General features: G+C 40.1%; 1 protein-coding gene across 1 annotated transcript in view; it reads right to left on the bottom strand.

Annotated features, from left to right (window-relative positions):
- Positions 1–25510, bottom strand: part of DCC (deleted in colorectal carcinoma) — a 1276184-nt gene that overhangs the window by 62584 nt on the left and 1188090 nt on the right. Inside the window, exons 22-23 of the mRNA XM_006891717.1 lie at positions 24433–24498; positions 7816–7978 (exon numbers count right to left, since the gene is read on the bottom strand). Coding sequence (XP_006891779.1) covers positions 7816–7978; positions 24433–24498 — 229 coding nt within the window. The remainder of the gene's footprint in view (positions 1–7815; positions 7979–24432; positions 24499–25510) is intronic.

Below are 25510 nucleotides of genomic sequence, written 5' to 3'. Positions count from 1 at the left end.
TGCTTACATTCATTCATTTACTCATTCATTCATTCACATATTCACCTAAGAATATGTTTATTCTTTCACTCATGTGGAATTTCCCTGAGTGCTGCAAATGGTTAAATGTTTGTATACTAATCAAAACACTTAAAGTTCAAGCCCATCCACAGATACCTCAGAAGAAAAGTTTAATGATACACTAAAAAAAAAAAAAAAAGACAAGCAGCAATCATTGAAAACTCTTGGGACACGGGACTGCCGTGACACATGAGAGGTTGTGAGGAGTCAGAACTGACTTCAGAGCATTGGGAATAGATGACCTCAGTAGCCAGCAGACCTAGGTGTCCTCTATTAAAAAAAATCTAAACTTGAGCTGAGACCAACCTCTGTGTGTGGTGTAGTACATCACCTTTATGAGGGAAGAAATTAGCATCTCGATAAAATGCTTAAACATTTTTCTGATTGGTATTAATTAGATTAAAGCCTCTTTAGAGAAACTGCTGGCCCACACGTCTGACTGTCAATGATGAATCTAAAGATACCTATACAGATTTCTTCCTTCTTTTGTAGATATTGTATCAATGGCCGTATAACAACTTCTGTTCAGATTTGTCAAGAGAGAAATCTTCGACTTTGGAGACCTTTGCCCATTTCAAAGCAGTTCTGTAGTAAAACTGACAAGTGTTCATAATTAAATTATCTGACATTTGTTTCAAAAGCTGTAGGAACAGCTGTCACCCTGACCTTCAGCCCATCTGACGGCTCTCTGACAGAAGGACCAATGCTCATGTGGCCCTTGGTTCCTCTGTCACAGTTGTGGAAGTTTCCAAACCTTATGCTGATACTCTTAGTTCAAGTTTTTCAAAGACTACAAGCTGGAACAGATTCATCTGCACTACTTGGGAACTTGTTAGAGACAGACATGGCCAGGTCTCAGACCAAAAGTGCACAATCCAAAACTCTGTGCTTTAATCATCACCGCCCCGCCACCCCGTCACACAGCTCCTACCCTGTGATGCTGATGCACTTGATAGCTCAGCCTTAGTTAATTCTTTGGTTTTGTTTTATTTTATTTTTTAGGCTAGATTTTTTACTAGATAGAGAATATTTCATTTTGGTGGGTGTGACTGTCTTTAAAATGTGGTAGTGCCTTTGGGCCAAAGGTTAATTGATTTTGTGATGAATATTCTTTAAAGTGGTACAGCAATGGTCTATCTACTATTCTGAAGTAACTTGGAGTTGCTGTGACGCTGAACACTTGTCATAGTTGTGTCAAACACCATAATGCTTAACCATCATGGGCAGTGTTTGGTGAAGCTTCCAGATTGATTCAGGCTTAGAAGAAGGAGTGGCATCCATGTCCTAAACCACATGCCTTCAGAAACTCTATGAACATAGAGAGAAACGATGATAAAGATATAAGTTCAGGTCTTTTTTCCATAAAGTTGCTATGAGTCATATTTGACTGGACTATAATTACCAAGAATAGATGAAAGGGAGACTGGAGGAAGCACTTCCACTCTGAAAGGTAGGCTGTCTTGTTTTGGTTCAGGGTCATGTGAAATGTCTGATTGTTTTTTATTTAAGCTTCATGTTTACAGTCAACACCACCTCCTGGAAGGCCTTTGTATTTAAAAGTCTGTTAGGCCCTTAGCCTAGTGTAATTATAATTTAAAGGAACATTCTTCTCAGTGGTGCAGCACTGTTCTGACAATTTGTGTACTGAGGCAACCTGGAGTGGTTATGATGCTGAACTTTGTGCCACTGGGGTGTCAAATATCATAATGTTACCCACGGTAGACAGTGTTTGGTGGAATTCCCAGATTAAGACAGGTTTGGAAGCAGGTGTGGCATCCATTTCCCAAACAACATGCCTCTAGAAACTCCATGAACTTTGAGAAATGACGACAGTTACAGAAAGACTTCAGGTCTTTTGTTCATCAGGTCTCTGAGTTGTCCTTGACTCAATGGTAAGAAACAGCAACAGAGAATATTTTACATGTTTGCTTCCTTTCTCTCTCATCTCCATTTCCCCTCAGCTACCAGTATCCTTTTTACTTCCCAAGAAAAGCTCAAGGATAGGAGGACCTCTTCTCCATCATGCATTTAAGTCCTTAACAAAAGCAAGGAAGAGATCAACAGGCTCTCTCTTGTCACCTTCTTGGCCCATGAAAACATTTTGATCCCACAATTAGGTAGTAGTTGGGTTTTTGAACATTTATGTTCTTCTTATTTCTACCTAGAATAGCTTCACACTCTTACTTTACTTACTAAAGACTACTTCTGTAACATTATCTTTAAGCTGTTCTCCTTCAGAAGGCCTTTTCTAGCACCTTAGGTCAATGTGGTCTTAGAATTAGGAAGCTCTGGTGGTGCAGACTGTAGAGAGTTGTGCTGAAAACCCCATGGAGGCCCCTTTCTGGGTGTCTGAGTCCACCAATAGCTCCACAAAAGGAAAACGAGCAATCTCTTTCTGCATGTTCAATTTACAACCTTTAAATTCGGCTGGAGTGTCCACTATGAATCAGAGTCTAAAAGAATGAGTTGCAACTTTGATGGATTTTTTTTTTTTAAGTCTTAGAATATTTTAATTCTTTCTTTTCTCTCTCTATACTACTCAGTTAGATGGATTGATACAGTGACTGTAACAATGGGTCTAAGCCTAGCAGTTGGGAGAATGACACAGACCAGGCAGGGTTTCCCTCTGCTGTACTTAAGGTCACTATGGGTCAGAAGCAACTCAATGTGGCCTGATAAAAACAGCAGCAATAATACCACTCACTGTGCAGCTGCTCACTGCTTATCTTTGAAGACATCTGACTGATCTTTGTGAGTTAATGGTATTTCTCCAGTGGAATTCTTGTTTCCTGGTGTGAAACTAGGAACAGATGCAATATAGGGATGGCTGAGTCTGACGTCTACCTGTTGCATAAAAGGGAGCAGTCCAGATCAGTAATATCCCTAACAGTAAACAGGTAGCTACTTGGTCAGACATGCTACCCGCTCATGCTCTGGCACCCATATCCACCAATCATTCGCATCTGAAATCCACTGTTGACTCACATACTTTACTGACAGTTGTGGTACTGAAAGTGGTTTTTATTTTGTCACAGTGTCTCCACCACCATCCCCAAGGTCTCATCACCAGGGTTTCACTCTTGCCTTGCTTTCACTAAGATCTTGGTCTAGTTTCTCTCAAGTCTTCCTGCTTAGTGTGGGAAGCCCCCTCTCTCTTATTCTAGTCTTATAGCTGTTGACAATTTGCTAGACCATGTGTCTGGCGTTAAGGTAGCTAGAGGCCAGAAGGAGCTAATGTAGTGTCTAGAAAAGACAACATTTAAGTTAATGCTTGGACTACTTTACTATCAGAAATTGATTTATATTAATTTACATACAAATTGTGAGCAAGTTCTTTCCCCAACTCTGTCTTTAAGCTGAATTTATTTAAATCAAAGCAGCTAGGTACGATTTGTATATATAGTATATCTTTTCTTGCATAAAAAATTAAAAACTACTTAGACATATACTATAATATCTATAAATAATAATACAACAATAACATTTTTTATTCAAATTGTAGAGCACTGTTCATTTGTTGTTAGGAACCATTGTATGTACCTTAAATTTTTAACATGAAGACTTTATACGGGCTGGTTGTCAACTGAATTGTACATTCATAACTCGGGTCTGCCAGTACGTGTGTCCTTAGTCATTCTTTCAGCAAACGTTTAAGCAGTATTGACTATGTGTCAAAAAATGTGCTTATTACTAGAAATGCAAAAATAGGTGAGATATCAAAAGCATGATGAATGGCAAGCAGTTCATTGAATCCAAAATATTTCTGCACAGCTGGACTGAAATGCATGCTCTGAAACAAGGGAGGCAGTAAGTGTGAAAAAGTAGATGGAGGTTCCATCACGGGGAGGCCCTTCCTCCAACTGAAGCATTTTTAATAATAGTAGAAATCAATGGAGGTTTACAGATTCTTAGTTTGAGCTAATGTTGATCAGATTTGTTACATTTTATAGTACAAAAAGGCTATAGACTTCAATATGGATAATGTCTTTAAGAAACAAAAATCCTCACAACTGAACCAATAAACAACATTATTACAAACAGATAAAAGATTAAAGGTGTCAAGGATTTTATTTCATTTGGATCCATAATGGAGTCCACACCAATGTGAGCAGCAATCAAGAAATTAAACAACATACTGCATGGAGAAATTACTTAGATTTATTAAGGGCTTTCCATTGTTGATGTGAAAGCAGTTTGTGAAAAGTCTGCTGTCAGGGACATCTCTAGAGTTCTGAAGAGCAACAATGTCAGTCTGGAGACTAAGGTGTGCCTGATCCAGGCCATGGTCTTTGCAATTATGTGCTATGCATCAGAAAGATAGACAATGACTAGGGATGATAGAAGGAGCATTGATGCCTTTAAGCTGTGGTGCTGGAGAAGAGTATTGAATATATCATGGAATGTTAAGAGAACAAATAAGTTCATCTTGGAGAGGGTGAAACCAGTCTGCTCCTTGGAGCAAGGATTCTGAAGCTCCATATGACATTCTTTGGACATGTTGCAAGGAGGGACCAGTCCTTGAAGAGGAACATTATGCTTGGGAGGGTGAAGGGACAGGGTAGGAGGGGAAGACCCTGAGTAAGATGGATTGACTCAGTGACTGGAGTAATGGGGGCAGGTGTGTTGGGGACAATGAGGTTGGCTCAGGATAGAGCAGGGTTCAGAGCTGTTGTACATAGGGTTGCTATGAGTTGCAGGAAACTCAACAGCACATAACAACAACAACAACTTGAAAGCATTGAGGAAATTATTCCGTTATTCTTTATTGGGTAAATTTTCCTTACTTTGCACATAATTTGATAATCTAAGGAGAAGTGTTGTTTGTTTGTTTGGTGGTGTTTTGTTTTTTTCCCCCCCAATTTCCATTTTAGTTATTAAAATAGGAATGAGTGTCTGTAGTAAATGTTACTACCACATACCACCCTCCCCTCCTTTGGACTCCATGAACTTGAACTGTTCTGGAAACTATTTAAGTATAGAAAGATGTGGCATTGTAAAAATGCTACTTCCAAATGTATATCCCCCCTTGATACTTTTCCACCCTGACCCAACCTACTGTTTATAAGTTGCTATAGCTTATTGTATTACATATCCATGTCATAACATGGTAAGCCATAGAGTAACATTTAGTGAGTTTATACATGCCAACTTTGAGGTACTCGTGATTGTAAATAAAAATATTTTCAATCCATTTGGATATTGGAAATCCCCTAACAAAGAAGAAAATTTACATTCTCTAGCACTCCCAGACAAAAAGCAATTGAAGAAGCCCACGACTGTTTCCTCCATCACCATATTAATTACATTAAACTCCCATTTTCTGAGAGTCTTGTAAAGGACATTATTTCTGCTTCAGATTGAAATTGATTTTGCTTTCACCTGCATTGCTCAATTTCTTCTAAAGGGTTTGGTGATGGTGGTGCTGAGGAGAAGAGGCCCTTAATGAAATCAAAGACAAAAATAAATAAAACCTGAGACATAGCATGAAAAAAAAAACAAGCTTCTCCAGTCTCTTTGGGAAGATAACAAACAAAGACACTGAGATGAGCGTCATTTAATCCAGCACTAACGAAAGATATGTGGAAATATGCAAAGTAAATATTAAAAAACATTAGAGATGGACCGGGGAAGAACCGTAGTGGCAGTAGATGAGGACTTGTTAGTTAACTCTCTTTTATGTATCCAATCTTTCCTAGAGTCATTTATTCTTATATTCATTCCTTAATTCCAAAAAGAGTTATTCTTAGGGCTCAGCCTTTTCCCTTTCAAAATGAAACCTTTAAATGTTTACCAAAATGGTTAGGAAAATATTAAAGATACCTTGAGAGTTTCTCCAAATTAGGTCTCAATTTTGCCCATTAAGAAGATCGCCATTTCTCTATGGAGAAACAAAATACATCCAAGAAGCCAGTCCATTAGGTCAACATAACATTCAGACTTTCCTCTCATGGTGATGAAAGTTGAATAAACACACTACCGATGGCTTAGTTGATTAAATTTAGTTTAGTGAATGCACTGATGTTTTAAAAACAATAATAAAATAGGCCAACTTTGGTTTTGGAGCCAGCCTACTCTCTCCTTTTACAAATCTTTTACAGACCTACTTGAAGAACCTGGCACCTTGAAGAAGGGCCATTTCTGAGATTGCAGGCCCCCTTCCTGGAAAGGCTGGGCCACGAGATGCTCACTGCTTTAACCAGGTAATGTCTTTCCCCCAGAGCCTCACTAAGGGCCCAGCAGGGTGGAAGCTGTGTGGGTGATTATGACCACACCACACTGGCCCTGTTAAGCTCATTCCATTTGAGTACCATCGACCAGAACATCCACTGCCCCCAATTAATTTCAAAAGAGTTCATTCTCATAAAGGCAGCAGAGATAAAATTCAGCCTGCCATAGCAATAAATTAACAACAAAGATTGCATCTACACTCTTCTGGTACTTTTCCCAGTATGGGCATAGCCCCCAGATCCCGTTTCTAAAGATCACATTGCAGGCTGCTGAAGAAACAGTAAAGATCAACAAAGGTAGAGATTTGGGTGGGTTTATATATAGATTGAGAAAGAGACAGAAAAAAGAAGCGCTGAGGTATTAGCAAGGGAAGAAGGGATAACTGTTCCCCAGAGAAGTTTGTCTAGCATCGAGTGCAGTATAGAGTTAGCAAACCAGCCACCTATGGGCCCATGCCTGAGGCTTTTCAAATCAGCACCATGCCAGAGGCAAAGAAATCAAAGGAGAAAAACCTGTTACAGCCCATGCAGCCAGAATGTGAGGGAGTGCTGCTGAAAGAGACATCCCAGGTGGAATTGATAAAGGGTTAGAGAGTCAGAGGTAGAGAATGATCTTGGGCGGAGCTAATTCCTGCTTGCTTCAGCTGACCAATGTATGGGTATGGATATAGGCCAGCTTTCGGCTCTAGATTTGGGCTTTTGTTGCATCTTCCTCTGCAAGAGCCAGAACCCAGAGCTTTTCATTTCTGAGAAATAACCACAAGTTGGAATTTTTGAATCAGTTTGGGTGTCTGGAATCTTCATTCCAACTAAAATCAAACCAAACCAAAACCAACTCGCCACTGGCATGTCAGAGGGGCCCTTCCGTGGGTTTTGTAGAGGCTTGAACTTTCACAGGAAGAGATTGTTCATTTTTCTCCTAGGAGCTGTGGGTAGATTCCACACTCCAAAGAGGCCTGACCTTTGGGTTAGCAGCACAACTCCCTAATGACCATGTCGGGAGCACTCCCTTCTGTCCAAACTACTTCCGCCAAACTAAACACCCCAAGGGGTTGCAACTTCATTGAGCTTGGTAGCGTGTGTTTAATAATCCATCTAATAAACACTGACTGCTTACAGACCTTTTTAGCCCAAGAGAGAATAAGTGTACATTCTTAGAGGAACACACATCTCCAGCCAGAGGAGAGACAGGGTTCCATGGTGGAGCTATGAGCAGGCCGCTTGGTGGAGTCTAGTCTTGAAGTGTTAGTTAAGAACACTTGTCCTCACTTCAAAGAAAGAGGCTGGCCTTCCAAAGTGGGTCTCTGGGTGCTTCCTATTTTTAAATCTGCAAGTCTAGCCTTCTCTCCCTCAGGTTACAGGCTAATCATGGAAGAAAAGGCTATGTTTGGCCTGAGTCAGAAGATTAGGAGCGGGTGATGAATTACGACGGTTACAGAAGGAGAACTTTTTAAAATATATAACTCAACAAATTAGCATGTAGGGCACACAATGCCATCTCTCCTCTAGGGAGCCAGTCGTTACCTACTTTCTCTGCTGGGCCGAAGAGCGCCGGGTGCAGACCACAGCCACGATCACCACGACCAGCACTGTGATGATGCCCACGGTGACGACGGTGATGACAAGCAGGTTGCTGTTCTTCTGAGGGGTGACGCTGCCATGTGGAGGGTGCATCTGCCCGATGGGTGGCTCTGGGAAAGACAAGCAAAGAGAGACTGAGTTTAGAGAAGTGATAATCCGGGGTTCACCAATATGTTGGAACCGAGAAGAGTCATGTTGTGCTTGGAATGGCTGAGAAGGAAAAAGGAAGTCTTGGAAAAGGATAAAGGTGGAGTTAAAGTACCTACACTCAAGAACTGGTGACATTCATCATCATAGCCCCCCAAAGGAATCAACACAAGTCCTGATCAACTGTTGACTGTAGAAAGAGATGCGGCATATCAAAGTAATGAAATATTTTGCAGCTGTAAATATGAATGAATACTAAAAATATTGCAACATAAATGGACTTTGGGAGTTTAAAATCAATTGAAAGAAATGCAACATAAATACTATATTTTTTTTTATCTCACTCCTGCTTTTGAGCTGTGGTGCTGGAGAAGGGTACTGAATGTACCATGGACTGCCAGGAAAACAAACAGATTCATCTTAGAGAGGATTAAACCAAGCTACTCCTTGGAGACAAGGATTCTGGGGCTTCGTCTGACATACTTTGGACATGTTGCCAGGAGGGACGGGTCCTGGAGAGGGACATCATGCTTGGGAGGGTGGAGGGACAGTGCAGGAGGGGAAGACCCTCTATGAGATGGATTGATTCGGTGACTGGGGTAATTGGGATGGGTGTGTCGGAGGCAGTGTGGTTGGCGCAGGATAGGGCAGGGTTTAGGGCTGTTGTGCATAGGGTCGCTATGAGTCGGAAACGACTCGACAGCACACAACAACAACAACCTGCAAAATGTGCAGGAGAGACAGATATTCAGGTTTTGGAGTGGGCTTCTGGTTGGCAGGAGTGAAGGGGGAAAAAGAAAGTTGTGAACAGCAACTGGGAATGACTTTGGTGTTTCTTTTTGGAGTGATAAAAATGTTCTGGAATTAGATAGCGGGGTGTTTGTGCAACCTTGCCAATATAGTTAAAGGCATCTGACTGTTACACTTTAAAAGGGTGATTTTTTTTTATGATATGTGAATTATGTCTTACAAAGGAAGAAAAGAGAACACCATTATGTGTCAGGTGGGAAGAGGAGGCTGGTACTTTGTACTGTCAGAAGCCCAATGAGATAAGAATCAGGCCGGGTGGTGCTTTATGAGAAAGAAGCATTGATCTGATGCAATGACAAACTGTTTGACAGCAAACACACTTTACTCCCATTTCTCTTAAGAAGTGATCTATAGAGCACATATAATTCTCAATCCCTGAAGGGGGTACCAAACAGTCACTGGGCTAAACAAAACATGCTCTCAAATTCCAATACAAAAGTTTTCTTGTGTTGTAATGCACCTTGCTGGAGAAAATATGTAGGCAAAAAGACCCCAGGAAAGTGGAATCTTTTCATTAAGGCTGTTGGAGTCAACAGCAATGCCCAGTTATCCTCTCAATAGTTTCCTTTTAACCCTTTGTCAGTGATCAGTTAGAAACGCTCTTTCCTGGGCATGTTTGTCATTTCAAGCTACACTCTAGAAAAAGGAAATGATTGCTTTCAACTGTTTTTAGAACATATATTGGGAAGTCACAGAGAAATTAGTTTGGATGCTTCCTGGGCAGAAGATTGAATTTTATTTCTTTAATAGTGTGCATTAGTTACTTTCTGTTGAGGAAATGTTTGCTCTGCCTGTGCCTCAGCGACTTCTACTGTAAAATGGAAACAACATATACTACAAACAGTCAGTAGTTGAATTAGAGGCTACCTGATCACAGCAACCCTTTTAGTAGTATCTAGAAAAGCGATGGGCTCAAGCGCATCAGAGATTCTGAGGATGGCACAAGGCAGGGTTCAGATCTGTCGTCCATAGGATTGCTATGAGTCCTACGCAACGTGATGGCACCTAACAACAACAACTCAAGATTAAAAACTCCTTGCCATTGAGTTGGAATCAACTCATAGCTGACCCTTTCATGGGTTTTTCAGAGGCTGTAAATCACACAGGAGTAGACCGCCCATCTTTCTCTCTCTCAAGAAGCAGTAGTCAGTGGATCTAATTCACTTGCCTTTGGGTTAACATTGCAACTCTGTACTCACTAGGCCCCCAAAGTGCCCTATAATTAAGTTCCGTGATGAATGCTTGGGAGAGTTTTGGTGCATATGCCTTAAGCATTTTTTTTTCAGCTGTGTGTATCTCTTTTGGACTTCTCTATCTTTAGGGAATATTGTGCTGATCCAAATGGATTTTTCCCCATTTTTTTAAAATTTTATATGCATTGTTTATAGAGCAACTTGGTTTTCTGTTTAACAATTCATACGCCTTTTGATTCAGATACTGATTGCAGGTTCCACAATGTGATGGCAGGTTTTTAGCTTCCACTCTGGTTTCTCATTTCCTTTTTCCCACCTTTCCTGCTCCCTCTTTCCTTCTACTCTTTAACATGGGGCCAGTGCTACCCTTTTCATACACCTTTTGATTCAGATACTGATTGCAGGTTCCACAATGTGATGGCAGGTTTTTAGCTTCCACTCTGGTTTCTCATTTCCTTTTTCCCACCTTTCCTGCTCCCTCTTTCCTTCTACTCTTTAACATGGGGCCAGTGCTACCCTTTTGACCCTATGTGGATAGTTATTCTAAGGATTGTGTAACTTTCTGGGGTTTTCAATTTCTTCATATGCATCTGGACGTTGGATAGTCAATAAGGAAGCATGAACAGAATCTATCCCTTTGGATTCTGATGTTGGAAAAGAATATTGAATGTGCCATGGACTTCCAAAAGGGAAAAACCCCAAATCTGTCTTAAAAGAAGCATAACCAGAGTGCTTATTAGAGGCAGGGATGGTGAAATGTCATCCCACATATTTTGAGTTTATTGTCAGGTGAGGGCTACTTCTTGGAACATGACTTCATGCTTGAAAAGGTTGGGAGTCAGCAAGAGAGAGGCAGACCCTCAATGAGATGGATTTACATAGTGACTATGACCATGGACTTCAGTAGGGTGGAGATCATGAGGTTGGTTCATGATACGATAAACTTCTGATCCGCTGTTTATAGTGTTATTAGTCAGAGTTGACTCTACAGCACTGATGTTAATCTTGTAGACATATCTACTGTTTGGCTCTTCTCCAACACCACAATTCACAGGCATCAATGCTCCTGTCATCCTTGTTCATTGCCCAACTTTCAGAACAGAGTAAACAATTGGAAAGAACATGGCTAGGTTCACAAATATACGTTTTGAAGAAAGTGTAGCCAGAGTGCTCCTTGGAAGCAAAGATGATAAAGCTTCATCTCACATATTTTGGTTGTGTTGCTAAGGAGAGGCTGTTCCTTGGAATGGAACATCATACCTGGAAAAGTGGAGGGTTTGCATAAGAGAGGAAGCCCTTCAACCAGGTGGATTGACACAGTGACTGCTGCAATGGCCTTTAGTGTGTCAGGAGGTGTGAATATGGCTCAGGATAGGACAGGGCTTATGTCTGTTTTTCATAGGGTCGTTATGGTTCGTATTCAACATGATGGCACTTAACAACAACAATGGGTTCACATCTCTTGTTCATAGGGTCATTATGAGTAAGAGTTGACCTTATTACATCTAACAACAGCAACAAAAAAATAGTATTATTTGGCTGAAAGTTGAGCTGTAGGGGTGAATAAGGTCAGTTGTAGACCTGAAACAAATTTAAGGTCCGCAGTCGGGTATTTCACTAGTCCCTATCAGTAAGTGTGGCATTCTTCATGATTTTAAGTTTTGTTCACATTTCCCCCACTCCATCCAGAGCCTCTACTGGGATCTCTTTCTGGGAAGCTGGCAGTGGTAGCCAACTTCTGATATATCTGATTCTTTATGTCTCAGGGTCACGGAGCCTGAGTTTCTTATGGTCCATTAATCCTTTGCTCTAATTGTTTCCATGTATCTTTGATTTCATCACTCTTATTTGCTTCAGAAAAGGACAGGTTAATAGTTAAACCGTAGCTGGCCCAATGTATTTCAGAAATAATATGCAATATGCCAAAATATATTACATTCACAAATGAATGTAATCACTATTATTTGTCTTTCTATTTTGAAAGGTATGATGTCTAAGTCTCAGCGCTTTTTAAATCTTAAATAAATTATTGCTGATTCATTATTGTTGGAAAACTAATAAGCATTTCTGATATAATTGAATCTCTGGGGGAGGAACACTTCAAAAGTTTTTAAATAGTGCTTACCGTTAAAAGATTCTGACTATAAATGGAAGAAATGATATTTCCTTGAAATAATTTTTACATTTACTAGAAAGGAATGAGGCAAGTAATGAAAGGTCAGAACTTTCTGTATCATAGTTTTACTTACTATTTAAAAAGTCATTTCACAATAGTGTCTTAATATGCCCTTTTGTGCCTAATATATTCATTTATTGAAATAAACTAACCTTTTATGTGAGAACTTACATTAGAGATAGTTGGAAATCTCATAGATTTTTATTACTTTGACTTAAAGGTAATAGTTCATCATTTCTGACAAATTTAGTTTAAGTTATACATAGCAGTGCACCTTATGAACGCTTTAAAAAGCTGGTAAGAGTGAATTATTCAAATTTCTACTCATTTCTTTCTTCCCACACAGGAGGACATTGTGTTTCAAATCAGAAAATAATGACTGGATTCTACTGAGCATTAGGGAGATGACATTAATGTCACTTGCCTTGGGAGAATTTGAGTTCATGAAGACTCCCATTAGATATCTATCTTTGACTTCAGGCCTCCCTGATTTCCTCATAAAAGGTCCCATCAATTTCAAATCTGGTATCAAGGTCTTTCATTAATTTCTGTATCCCAATGCAAAGGCTGAATAATCAGAACATTTCACAGCAACCAGGCTGTAAAGAAAGTCAGGTGTTGTGATGCCTTTTGTATGAAGTACACTGAAGGTATGTTCCGAACTAGGAGAACTCCTGGAGTTCTCAAATTTAGATTAAGGCAAACTTCAGAGGGGGCAGGGTGACATTTACCAATTTTGTAGTGAACAAGCTGCACAGTGTCTTTGAGTAACCTGTATCTGAAACCTTACTCCGTGATTTGTGGCTTACACATTGCAAGATCTTGATGTGACTGATCTCTGAACAAAGATAACAACCCACTTCCAAGGCATTGTGATTATTTCACAAGATAATGGATGCAACACACTAACCATTGGCCCCCACAGAGGGTTTGCATGTATAAAACACTAGATTGAGTGCTTAACACACTTTTCCTACGTATTGCTTTTGCCTTTCTTGTCTCATGGCTGGGCTGTTGTTATTTTGTGCTGTGGAGATGGAACCCCCTCATAATTGACTTTCTAGTGGGCTGTCAGAGACTGTAAGATGCATGAGAGAAGACTTTCTTCAGTGGAATGGCTGATGGATTAGAATCACATGCCTTTGTTTTGCCAAGACAAACTCTTACCAACTAGGACACCAGGGTTTTCATGGTTTGGTAGGGCTATGCTTACAAATAATGTAAAATGAGGCAAATAGCACATTTTTGGATTTCTAAGACTTTTATAATACTTATTTGGTTTAAAAAAATGTTCTACATATCTTATCATGTTTGACCTTTATTAAAACTCTTCAGTAAGCTTATTCATCATAATAAGAGGGAAATAAGTAGGCGAAGTATTGAGCCCAGGACTTCTGGCTCCTATTTTGGGCATCTGGCTCCATTACCAAAATGACTGTGTCCTAAGAACTGCATAGTATCAATATGCTCTTGAACAAGGAAAGCATAAGGATAACAAGTTCACTTTTCAAGAAAGAAACAGCCGCAATAAAAAGTGCTAGCTGGGCACCGGACTTCTCTACCGAAATGGTTCTCTTTCTTTATAACAGGTTTTTTTCTTTTTTTCCTTATTAGAACTCTATGAGCTCAACAGTGGCTTCCAATTTTATAAGTCTTTGGATTGAAGCCAAAATTACTTTGACATTAAACATTTCAAACCATTTCCCTCTGATAGAAGGTTCTACAGTCAACCACTCATAATCTCACCAATATTCCATAAATTCAGATTATTAATCAAAGTTATGGGTGAAGAGTAGTCATTTGTCAGTTAAATTGCAATACATTTCTTTCCTCCAGTCTCAGAACTCTGAATGTGCTAATGTGTCCTTTGAATTATCTAAAGGGGCCGGGAAAAGATGGTAGGAAATGCATTCCGTTATCCATAAATATTTATTGAAGATTTAGAAAGAAGCTAGGGATCCAAAGTTCTGATTAATAGAAGCACAATCCTTGAGTTTATAGAGTTTACAGTCCAGTAGAAATGACAAATTTTAAACAAATCATATAGAAAATGAATAGAATATGATCACTATAATTTGTCCTTAAGAGAAAGGTCTAAGACTCGATGAGAGTTGCCACATAGATCATTTAGGGTCGAAAAAATCAAGGAAGACTTCATTATAGAAATGACATTAAGGCTGAATCAGGGAAGAATTTAAGAGTTAGATTGTGTTCCTTTGAAAGGAAATAAGAATTAGAAACAACTACTGTTGTGGTGCTGGAGAAGAGTCTTGAACATACCATGGACCAACAAGAAAACAAATAGGTCTGTTTTGGAGAGGGTGAAACCAAGTTTCTCCTTGGAGGCTGGGATTTTGAAGTTCTGTCTCACAAACTTTTGACACTGGCCAGGAGGGACCAACCCTCAGAGAAGGACATCACGCTCAGGAGAGCAGAGAGACAGCACAGGAAAGGAAGCCTCCAGATGAGATGGATTGATACAGCAACTAGGGCAATGGGGATAGGTGTGTCAGAATCAGTGAGACTGGCTCAGGACAGGGCAGGCTTCAGAGCTGTTGTACATAGGATCTCTATGAGTCACAGGTGACTTGATGGCACAAAACACCACCACCACAACTCACCCACTGGAAGGTCAGTTTCGACTCGACGGTACACAACAACCCCAACTGACATTGAAGGGACTGAGAACGTGCGTGCATCTGGAACTCTGAGAGCAAAATGGGAAATGTTGCTCACCCCCCAGGAGGTGTTCAGAGGCAGTAAGTAACATGGCGGAAGACGCTGCCCTGTCTTCTTTCATGGAGATGCTGGTGGATTTGAACCATATGTCTTTGGGATTACTGCACAGCTTCTTACCACTAGAGCACCCGAGTTCCTGCACATTTTAGTAGTTCATATTCAAGCACAAATACAACTATTTAAAGGTTGTCAGCAGGAAAATGGCTTATCGGATTTATTTTAAAATCGTTCTAGTTGCTGTGTGGAAAGAGGACAATGATAGAAGCAGAGAAGCTAGTTGGGAGGATATGGACGTTCCCCAGGTGAGGGATGATAGCTTTTTCTAAGATGATGGCAATCACAATTAAGCAAAGCTGTAATCAAGCAAAGTAAGTGGCTCCACAAGGCATCTGGAAAGTTAAGTACAAAACCCCCCAAACAAACAAACAAAGGCTAGTAATGGAGTGGGATTTCGGGAAGGGTGAAAGAATAGGTTTAGTGAAGGGAGAATAAAAGTCCAGTTTTATTCTCCCTTCAGAGGGGATACATAACGTACACTGCATTGAAACAGATGAGGGAGAGAACTGTTTAAATGCGAAATATGATTAGGTATTATTGTCATGACAGGAGTCCAGAACAAAGGCTGCGCACAGTGGAGTGGACTTGGGGGGAGGGATTGTATAACAATGAAAGAATTTTTCTTTTACTGTTCAAAGAGAAGGGCAAACTAGTGGCCCGGCGTGGGCAGGGGGAAATGTACAACAATGTATGAATGGAAACCCAAAGTCTCTGTAAACTCTTATTATTTTTTTTAAAGAAGATAATATGAAAAAAAGTTCAGTTTTGAATATGCTAGGGCTGATCCTCTGCAATGCACACTGAAGAGCCAGCAAGATTGTTAATGTTAGAGACCGCAATCTGGAAGTCGGCAAATAGAGGACATGTGACTCCCTGGAAATAAGTAAGATAATAAGAAATAACTAAGATATCAAGAAAGTATAGTAAGCAGAGAAGTTCTTTCTGGATTTACATTTCAAGTGTTCAGCTACAATGGAAAGAAGAGACGACAAACTAGAAATGAGTGTCCAATTTTCCCCGCAATACTTGCTTCTCTTGGAACCTGTTACCTTGGAACAGTCGTGGACAAATAGTAATCCAACTCAGTGTTTTTAATTGGGAAGAGTACCATATCCATGCTTACATAGGCTATTTGGCATTTGTTGTGGACATTTGTGATTGTCTCAAATTGAGGGAGGAGAGATAATGCTGGAGTCAAAAGGGCAAAGATGTTGTTCTACATCCTACCATGATCTAGGACAGCATCCCACACCAAAGAAAAGGGAATAGTGCTGAGATTGAAAGATTCCCATCCACTTGAATACTTTCTGTGTTTTGAAACACACGGCACTCTGGTGGTCTACTGGCAAAGGATTTATCTTGCCAACCCAAAAGCATGACATTTGAAGTCACTAGTTGGTCCATGGGAGAGATGAGAACAGCCTCTTGTGTATTGGACTAGAACTTGGGACTCCACATCATTTCAGTAATTTTTCCATCTGGGGAATGGTCACAAAATTATAGTCCTGGACCTTCTGTTTATAAGTAAGTTGTCTGCTAAGTAGGAGGAATGTGTTCCAGGGATTGAAGTGCGTGCTCCCCAAAAGAAACCATTTGTTATTACAACCCTAGATGGAAAAGGTGGAATTATTTTGTTGGGTTACTGATTTCCATTAGAGTAAACAACATACATCCTGCCATCAAGTTTATTCAGACTCACATAGTCCCTCTATCTGGTTTCCAAGACTGGAGACCAAAATGGAAGGGAACTGACCATCTTTTTTTTCCTGCAGAGAGAGGCTGGTGGATTAGAACCACTGAAGACACAGGACTATGGGTTAATAGTACAATTTGCTATGCAGGATATTCTCAGAGGTACCTAAGCCTGATCCTTTCTGAGTGAGGTAAAGACAGATGCCATGTGATGCCCTATCTACAAACCAAAGAATACCTAGAGCTACCAAACTCCTGAAGAGAAAATGAATCATTCAACATAGTCATGCTCATACCCTCGCTTTGGACTCTAAGCTTTAAAACTTTAAGACACTAAATTTCTGTTCACTGAAGCCACCCACTTGTGGTATTTTTGTTACAGAGGCAGCGGATAAGTAAGTTGCCAAATCTGCCATGATAATTTCATGAAGCTGATGTGCACTGTACTTATTTATTATCCTATTGAACCTGAGAAAAAATGAACCAAATCTTTTAGAGAGTGAGTCATAGGGACTTTCAATTCAGCCTGCAAGGAATGTGTCCCAAAACACCTACAGCAATTGTGAATATTCATAAAATTTAATTAGTACAGTTATGTTTTTATTTCTAGGATCATACTGAAGTATCCAAATATTTAAAATTTAAAATTGAATTATTTTCCAAAGGTTAAGTTCAATAAAAGAACATTTTAAAGGGCTTATAGATCTTTTAACCAAACTTGCAAAACTAATTTCATCTATTACGGGCATAGCTACCCACAAAAGGAAATTACCATTTTGTCTTCCCCAGTGAGAAGAACATTATTAAATTGAAGTAATTTTCATAGTTTTTGTTCTTACAAATATCAACTACAAAAGTCACATTTATTAGAAGTTGAGCATTTTCCTGAGTTAAGAATGTGGCCATAATAAAAAATTGAATGCATCATAAAAGAAAAATACTGCCACATCACCACGTATTAGCTTTGATTCTACCTGCCATAAAAAAATAATTTAGATGCTTCTTCAGTTGCCACAATTTAATTAAGGGCTTCCAACTACAGGAGTAAATATGAAGTATAGCTTTGTTTTTCTTTATTTGAATTCCAGGGGTGCATTTTTAAGAGCAGCTTGCTGTAAGAGAAAATAAATGATTAGTGAGGTTGAAATTTATTTGCAAGTGGCTTGAGGACCCTGACAATAAGCTATTATTTTATTACATGTTTGTCTACAATGCTTTGAAACATGAAGGCAGCAAGGAGAGATAGATATCTATAACTGTGTCACTCTTAGGGGAGATTTATGGAACCTCTGTGATATGCCAACTTGCAAGGTTTATTTAAAAATATTTTAAAAATAATTGCTATAATTTATTTTGCATAGATCGTATGCGGCTGGGTTAGAATCAGTGACCTCACTTGAACTTCTAATTGGATAGTATACCCTGTTCTTAAAGGATAAGACACTGGCAGAATTCCAGTTAGGAAGCTTGCTGGAATTTTCAGATACCTATACCACCTTCTTATAAGTGGTACAGCACTCTTCTGTCAATTTGCTGAACGACATAATCTCGGGTTGCTGTGATGCTGAACCTTGTGCCATTGGGGTGTTAAATGCTATAATGGTGACCCATGGTGGACAGTGTTTGGTGGAGCTCCTAGATTAAGACTGGTGTGGAAGCAAGAATGGCATCTGCTTCCTATATAATATGCATATACCTTTGGAAACTCTTTGAACTTTGAGAAAAGGCAATAGTTACAGAAAGGCTTCAGGTATATTGTTCATAGGGTGACTGAGTCCTGCTCAATTCAATGGCAGTCAAAAACAACAACAACAACAATATACCACCATGCTTGTTTAAAATCACTTTGCCTATAGCTCAAACTATATGATCAAGAGAATGAATTGTTAACATCTTTAGTTTGCTTGGCTCCACAATCAGCTTTCTTGGTATCAGCAACCAAGGAATCAAAAGATAAATTACACTGGGAAAATCTACTGTCAGGGACCTCTCCAGAGTACTAAAAAGCAACGGTATCAATCTAGAGACTAAGGCACACTTGATCCAGGCTATGGTCTTTGCAATTACTTGCACAGCTGGACAATGACTATGGATGATAGGAGAGCTGATGTCTTTGAGTTGTGGTATTGCAAAAGAGTTTTGAATATACTGTGGACTGCTGGAAGAACAAACAGGTTTACCACAGAAAGGTGAAACAAGGCTGCTCCGTGGAGGAAAGGATTCTGAAGCTCTGTGTGACATTCTCTGGGCATGTTACAAGGAGGGAGAGTCCTTGGAGAGGGACGTCAGGCTTGGAGGGTGAAGGGACAGCGCAAGAGAGGAAGACCCTGGATGAGATGGACTGACTCAGTGACTGGGGTACTGGGGGTAGGGTAGGTGTGTCAGAGAAAATAAAATTAGCTCAGGATAGAGCAGGGTTCAGAGCTGTTGTACTTTGGGTCTCTCTGTGTCACAAGCAACTTGATGGCATCTAATATCAACATCAAACCCAAATTCACTGCCCCCAAGTTGATTTCTAACTCATAGAGACCTGACTACAAGACAGAATAGAATTTCCCCATAGAGCTTCCAAGCACATGAAACTTTTTCAAGGCAGATGGCCACATCTTTCTTCCATGGACCAATTGATGGTTTAAACCATTGATCTTCTAGTTAACAGTTGGAGGCCTTATTCCTGGTAGTAAGCCAGCCTAAAGTCACATCATCTACTTATCATCATTTAACTGCTAGCAAAATAGAATAGGGGAAAAAAGACTCAGTTTGTCTTTCACCTTGTCCCTTCACGGTTATCAATGTACCTCATTCAGGCCCATAGCTTGTGATGATTGGTTATTCCAGTAGAGATAATGCAGAAAAGATGGAGGGAAAAGTCAACAACCTGTCTAAACTTGTTCACAGCCACTAGATGCCATTAGTTTCTTTTATCTTCATGACTTTACACTGTGAGACAATGCATACATCAGGTCAAGTTCAATCACAGTTATATTTCTTATTAAAATTTTTAAAATAAAAAATAAATTTACGATGTAATGCTTTCCTCTCAATTATTGTCATATTCTCTCTCTCTCTCTCTCGTTTGATCCTTAGGAGAAGAAAAGTTTGTTTTGATTTTTTTCTGTTAACATGAAACTGGGCTGGAGTTTCTTTTAAATCAGAACATTCTAGTTTTATCCTGAAAAGAGAGTTCAAAGAGTCCACATGAAAGTTTTAAAGATAATAAATTAGTATTGACAAAAAAGAACCCAATTAATAATATAGGAGGGCTGTTAGAAGAAACTAGGCAATTAGAAATATTTTCATTTCACTGAGTATGCTGTATTTGTAAGGAGCTCTAGTGTAGAGGGCTTGAAACATCTGTTGCAGAAGGTCAAGGACTGTGGTTTGCAATAAGCATTGAAGCTCAAGATCAAGAAAATGAAGATTCTCAGCCCTGGGCCAATTGGCAGCAACATGATAGAGAAGAGCTTGAGATTGTTAACATTTTCAGCTTTCTAGGTTCTATGATCAACACTCTCAGCACCGGCAGTCAGGAAGTCAAAAGAAATATTGCATTAGCAAAATCCACTGTCAAGGATTTCTCCAGAGTGTTGAAGAGCAAGAATGTCAGTCTAGAGACTAAGGTCTGCTTGATCTGTGCCATGGTCTTCACAATTGCTTGCTATGCATCAGAGAGCTTGATAATGACCAAGGATGACAGAAGAAGAATTTATGCCTTTGAGTTCTGGAGCTGGAGAAGAGGAAACATGGACTGTCAAGAGAACTAACAGGACTACCCTGGAGCGGGTAAAACCAATCTGCTCCTTGAAGGTACGAATTTTGAGACTCTGTCTCATATACTTTGGGCATATATCTAGGGGAGACTAGTTTTTGGAGAAAGACATTATGCTCAGAAGGGTGGAGGGACAGCACAGGCAAGGAAGAGCCCTGTTGAGATGGACTGACACAGTAAATGGGGTAATGATGGTCGTAGGTGTGTCAGAGACAGTGAGGTTGGCTTAGGGTAGGACAAAGTTCAGAACTGTTATGCATAGGGTCACTATGAGCCGTAGTCAACTCGACGGCACATAACAGAAATAGCAATGACAGCAATGGCATAATCAGGGAGCTCTGGTGGCCTAGTGGTAAGAAATTGTACTGCAGTCCCAAAGGTTCAAATCCACCAGCTGCTCCCCAAGAGAACAATGGGCAACCTCCTCTGTGTGATTAACTGCCTCTGCAAACCCACCAGTGAATCAGCTATGAGTTGGTTCCAACACCAAGGCAAACAATCACAGCAGTGGCGTAGTTGGTAGCGTGCTGTGCTGCTAATTAAAACACCACAAATCTCTGGTGGTTTGAATCTACCAGCTGCTCTATGGACAAAAACAAGCAGTATCTTCCTGTTATGATTTACAGCCATGGAAACCTGATAGAGGGTCAAGTTGGGTGAGGATCGACTGGAGGGTCCTGAGATCGACTTTATGAGCATCCTGTGCTTTCAGCTGCTAACTCGGAGAACACTCTCCAAGACTTCCATCCTCTAGACATTTCATTTAACATAGATCGTTCTGCATGTGCGGCTTACACTTTAACACACAAAACCACTGCTCAGTTGAGCTTGAAAACGCAGAGAGATAACTGATGTTTCTCAAGTACCCAATCCAATGTCCTCAATATCCTGCCACTGCGTCTTCTCAAATCATAGCATTCTGTGTCAGTGTAGCTTGTGTTCTACCTTTAGCTGGAGATGAATTCTAACTTGAAACAAGCTATGGAGTCAGGTTCTCAGAATCAGCTCTCCTGGATGATTTTGCATGGGATCAAATTTGTCCTTCACCTGCCAGACAGAAACCAAATTAATCCCACTGCCATTGCGTTGATTCTGACTCACCCAATGACCCGATGGAACAGTCTAGAACTGCTCCACAGAGTTCCCAATGCTGTAAATCTCTGCAGAGGCAACTGTTGCATCTCTGATGCAGAGCACCTTTTGTTACTGTTATTTATTGTCCAGTTAGAATCAACCCATTTTTCTCCCATGGAGCAGCTGGTGGATTTGAACCATATTCCTTTGCCTTGGCAATACAATTCCTTACCAATAAGCCATCAGGAGCTCTTGTGGCCTAGTGGTAAGAAGTTGCACTGCAATCTCAAAGGCTCACAGTACGAATCCAACAGTTGCTTCACAGGAGAAGGATGGGCAATCGCCTTCTTTTCTGTTAACTGCCTCTGAAACCTGCCAGGGGGTCAGCTAGGAGTCAGTTCCAACTCTGTGATACACAACAACAACAAGAAGAAGCCAACAGAGTTCCCTTGAAGGGAAGCTGGTAGGACAGAACTACTAACCTTAGGATAAGAAGCTAAGTACTTTAATTGATGCACCAAAAGGGCTTACAAATCTCGAACCTCTTTAAAAGCCAGAAACACCAGATCTGAAGCTGTCAAATCTGTTTTAGACTTTGGCAACTCCATGGCAGTCAGAGCAGAATACGCTTTGGTTGGGTTTCAAATGCTGATCCTTCAGATGTGGATTCCCAGGTCATTCTTCCCAGATGCCTTTGTGTGAACTTGAACCTCTACAACTTAGATTAGCAGCTAAGTATTCAACCATTTGTGCCACTTTGCATGCTTTCCATCTATTCTATTTCATGGTAAAACAAATCCATTTGTTTTCTTCTCACAATTTCTCCCACTTCTTGACACGTCTCTGGCATTTCCCCCATTTTCCTAACTTTTCCCCTCCTCCTTAAGCAAATGTCTCTACTGGGTCCACAGGGGTAATTTGCCCAATTGTTTTATTATTTCAAGGTATTCTGTTTTGTGCTCCAATCTCATAGCAAGTGCCCTGGACATAGTGAGAGCTGAGCATCAGTTCTTAACTAACCCGTTGAATACACAAAGTATGTGTGCCATATTGTTGAGACTGAAGAAATGACTTTATGGGAGAGAACGAGTTGATGAAATCTGCGCTAGAAATACCAATTTATGTTAAGTTTATGTCAAACTCATGAATGCCAAGCTCATTCCTCTGGAAAATGGCCTCAGTTTGCTCTCAGCCTCAACAAAATCTCTCATCTTTTCATGTTATCCTTGAGAGTGCTTAATAATTTTCTGCTGTGTGTGTATTGAGTCATGTAACTCTCAAAGTGAGATTTGCTGTTGTTGTTGTTTGTTGTTATGTGCCGTCGAGTCATTTGCGACTCATAGCGACCCTGTGTACAACAGCCCTAAACCTTGCTCTATCCTGTGCCAGTCTCATTGCCTCTGACACACCCATCCCAAGTACCCCAGTCACTGAACCAATCCACCTCATAGAGGGTCTTCCCCTCCCGCACTGTCCCTCCACTCTACCCAGCATGATGTCCCTCTCTAAAGACCTGTCTCTCCTTACAACATGTCCAAAGTATGTCAGACGAAGCCCCAGAATCCTTGCCTCCAAGGAGCCGCCTGGTTTAATCCTCTCTACGATGAATCTGTTTGTTTTCTTGGCAGTCCATGGTACATTCAATACTCTTCTCCAGCACCACAGCTCAAAGGCGTCAATTCTCCTTCTATCCTCCCTAGTCATTGTCCAACTCTCTGATGCATAACAAGTGATTGCAAAAACCATGGCCTGTATCAGGCGGACCTTAGTGTCCAGAGAGACACTGTTGCTCATCTATATAAGGAATATCAAAGTCAAGTGTGTAGCAAGAGGCACGTGGTTTGAATCCACTCCACCAGCTGCTTCACGAGAGAAACATGGGCATTCTCCTACTCAACTGACTTCCTCTGAAAACATGCTGAAGGGTCCGCTGTGGGTCAGTTCTGACTCGTATACAATAACAACACGCACCTACCCCTCTCTCTCTCTCTCACACACACACACACACACACGAGTTCTTTAGAAGTTGACTAGTATTAATGCATCCTAAAGTTTCTGTTCTAGGAAAATTCAAATAAAGATCCTAGATTGTACCACCTATAGCAACTTGCTTCTTCCATACAATTATAGATATTACATCCAGCAGGTCATCTTCAAAGCCAATGCATGGATGTGCTTCATGAGATCTAACAAAAAAAATACATCTAGTTGTGATAATGTGAAGGGAAATTAGCAATAATGTACAAGATTTTGGAAAAGTAGTCACACTCTCCAGACTAAAAGGATAGAGCAATTTAAATTTATCAAACATATCTCCGTGTGAACTGCCTTAACACTCACCTGCATTAATACATTCAAATTGTTGTTATCTTTATTAGGTACTGTTGAAACAAGTATGACTCATAGCGACCATATGAACAAGAGAATTGAACCCTTTCCTTGCCTGGGCCATCCTCGTCATCTCTGACACACTGTAGCCCACGGTGTGAATCCACCTCCTTGAGGATCTTTCTATTTTTTACTTAATCCTCCACCTTTCCAATCATGATGTACGTTTCCAAGAAATAGCCCCTCCTAGAAACATGCCCCACAATTTAAATTAATACCTTTTAAAATACATGATTACAGTTAAAAATCTACATATTTAATAAGCCTATCTTCATTATAAACTGGCACATCTTTGGGCTCGTCTGACTGCATTGCAAGCATTCGTCAACATCCACCAGCTCTCACTGGTAAAGTCTGTGGGGAAGAGTTGGCTTATAGCTTCATGTTTCTCTCTCCATACTAAGATCTTCATTCAAGAACTCTTGGCACTTGCAGTAAATAGAAAATTTGTTTCAGACATTTTGTAATTAACCGTTTAATTAATACAACAAATCCAATAGTTTTAAATTACAGACTTACCATTGAGAGTGCTTCTATCAATCAAATTAGTATCTACTGGCCAATAGCCACCATCTCCATGACGACCTATTTATTAAGAAAATAGGTCAGAAAGTTAGTGGATGGACAACATAAAAGAACAAAGAAACTCAAATGAAAGAATAAATATTTTAAAATACACACATAAATGAACAGGATTGTTTTGGTCACCTCCAAGGTAGTCAAAGTACCATCATATCTGTGAGAAAATATGATTTTAAAAATACAAGAACACTTTTTCGCAAAAATAGACTTTTCTAAGCAAGGTATATTCAATTCCTCTCTGAGAAGCTTTTCTCTCTCTCATTATTGTTGTTTGTTTTCTTTTTGCCTCAATCTTCTCCTTAACAACAGTGTTATTACACTAAATGTTTCTCTCCCAAATTTCTTGAAACACATGTGGTGACAAGTTTAAAATCCATTACAGTTTTGAGCCATACATTTCTGGTTCGATCATAGTCAACAAAGTGAAGCTGGAACAGATTACAATTTGTAAAATGTGGATGACTTAGAAAAGCCACAGGAACAGGACAAACTACTCATTCTAGAAATGCTACTTTCTTCTCAGAAAGTAAGGGCAGCATGCCCTTTGCACAGCGACCAAATCTTTTGACTACCAGACATGAAAACCATTTTGCCCCATTCCAAGATGGCGGCATACAGTGTTGTTTTGAAGATATGAAACTCTCTACGGTCCTTCAAATAATCTAATCTCTCACATCAGGCTCTCAAAAGAGAGGCTAGGCCTCTTCCAAGTTTCTCTTTTCAGAGCTTTGACCTGTAACCACTGTTTTATCAGTTCTGTTTATCATTTTATCTTATCCAAATTAAGACAAGAAGATGTTTGAATTTCACTTTATGCCCCAAGACTGAATTGGTTTAAACAGTTTGAAGTTCTGGATTACAGTTCCTGGAGGGACACAGGACCAGCTTCCTCTATGCTATTGCTCAATACCATGCACACTATACAAATGGGCAACATATTTCATCTTTTTAAAAACCTTTTCAACCTATACGCAGAACAGATTATCTGGGAGGCTCGACTCTATGAGGAGAAATG

This window comes from Elephantulus edwardii, unplaced genomic scaffold (assembly GCF_000299155.1).
Source record: "Elephantulus edwardii isolate Elephantulus edwardi_28Jun2011 unplaced genomic scaffold, EleEdw1.0 scaffold00103, whole genome shotgun sequence".
NCBI lineage: Eukaryota > Metazoa > Chordata > Mammalia > Macroscelidea > Macroscelididae > Elephantulus > Elephantulus edwardii.
The sequence above is the reverse complement of the archived record's forward strand: the minus strand, read 5'-3'. Positions and strand labels throughout refer to the sequence as shown.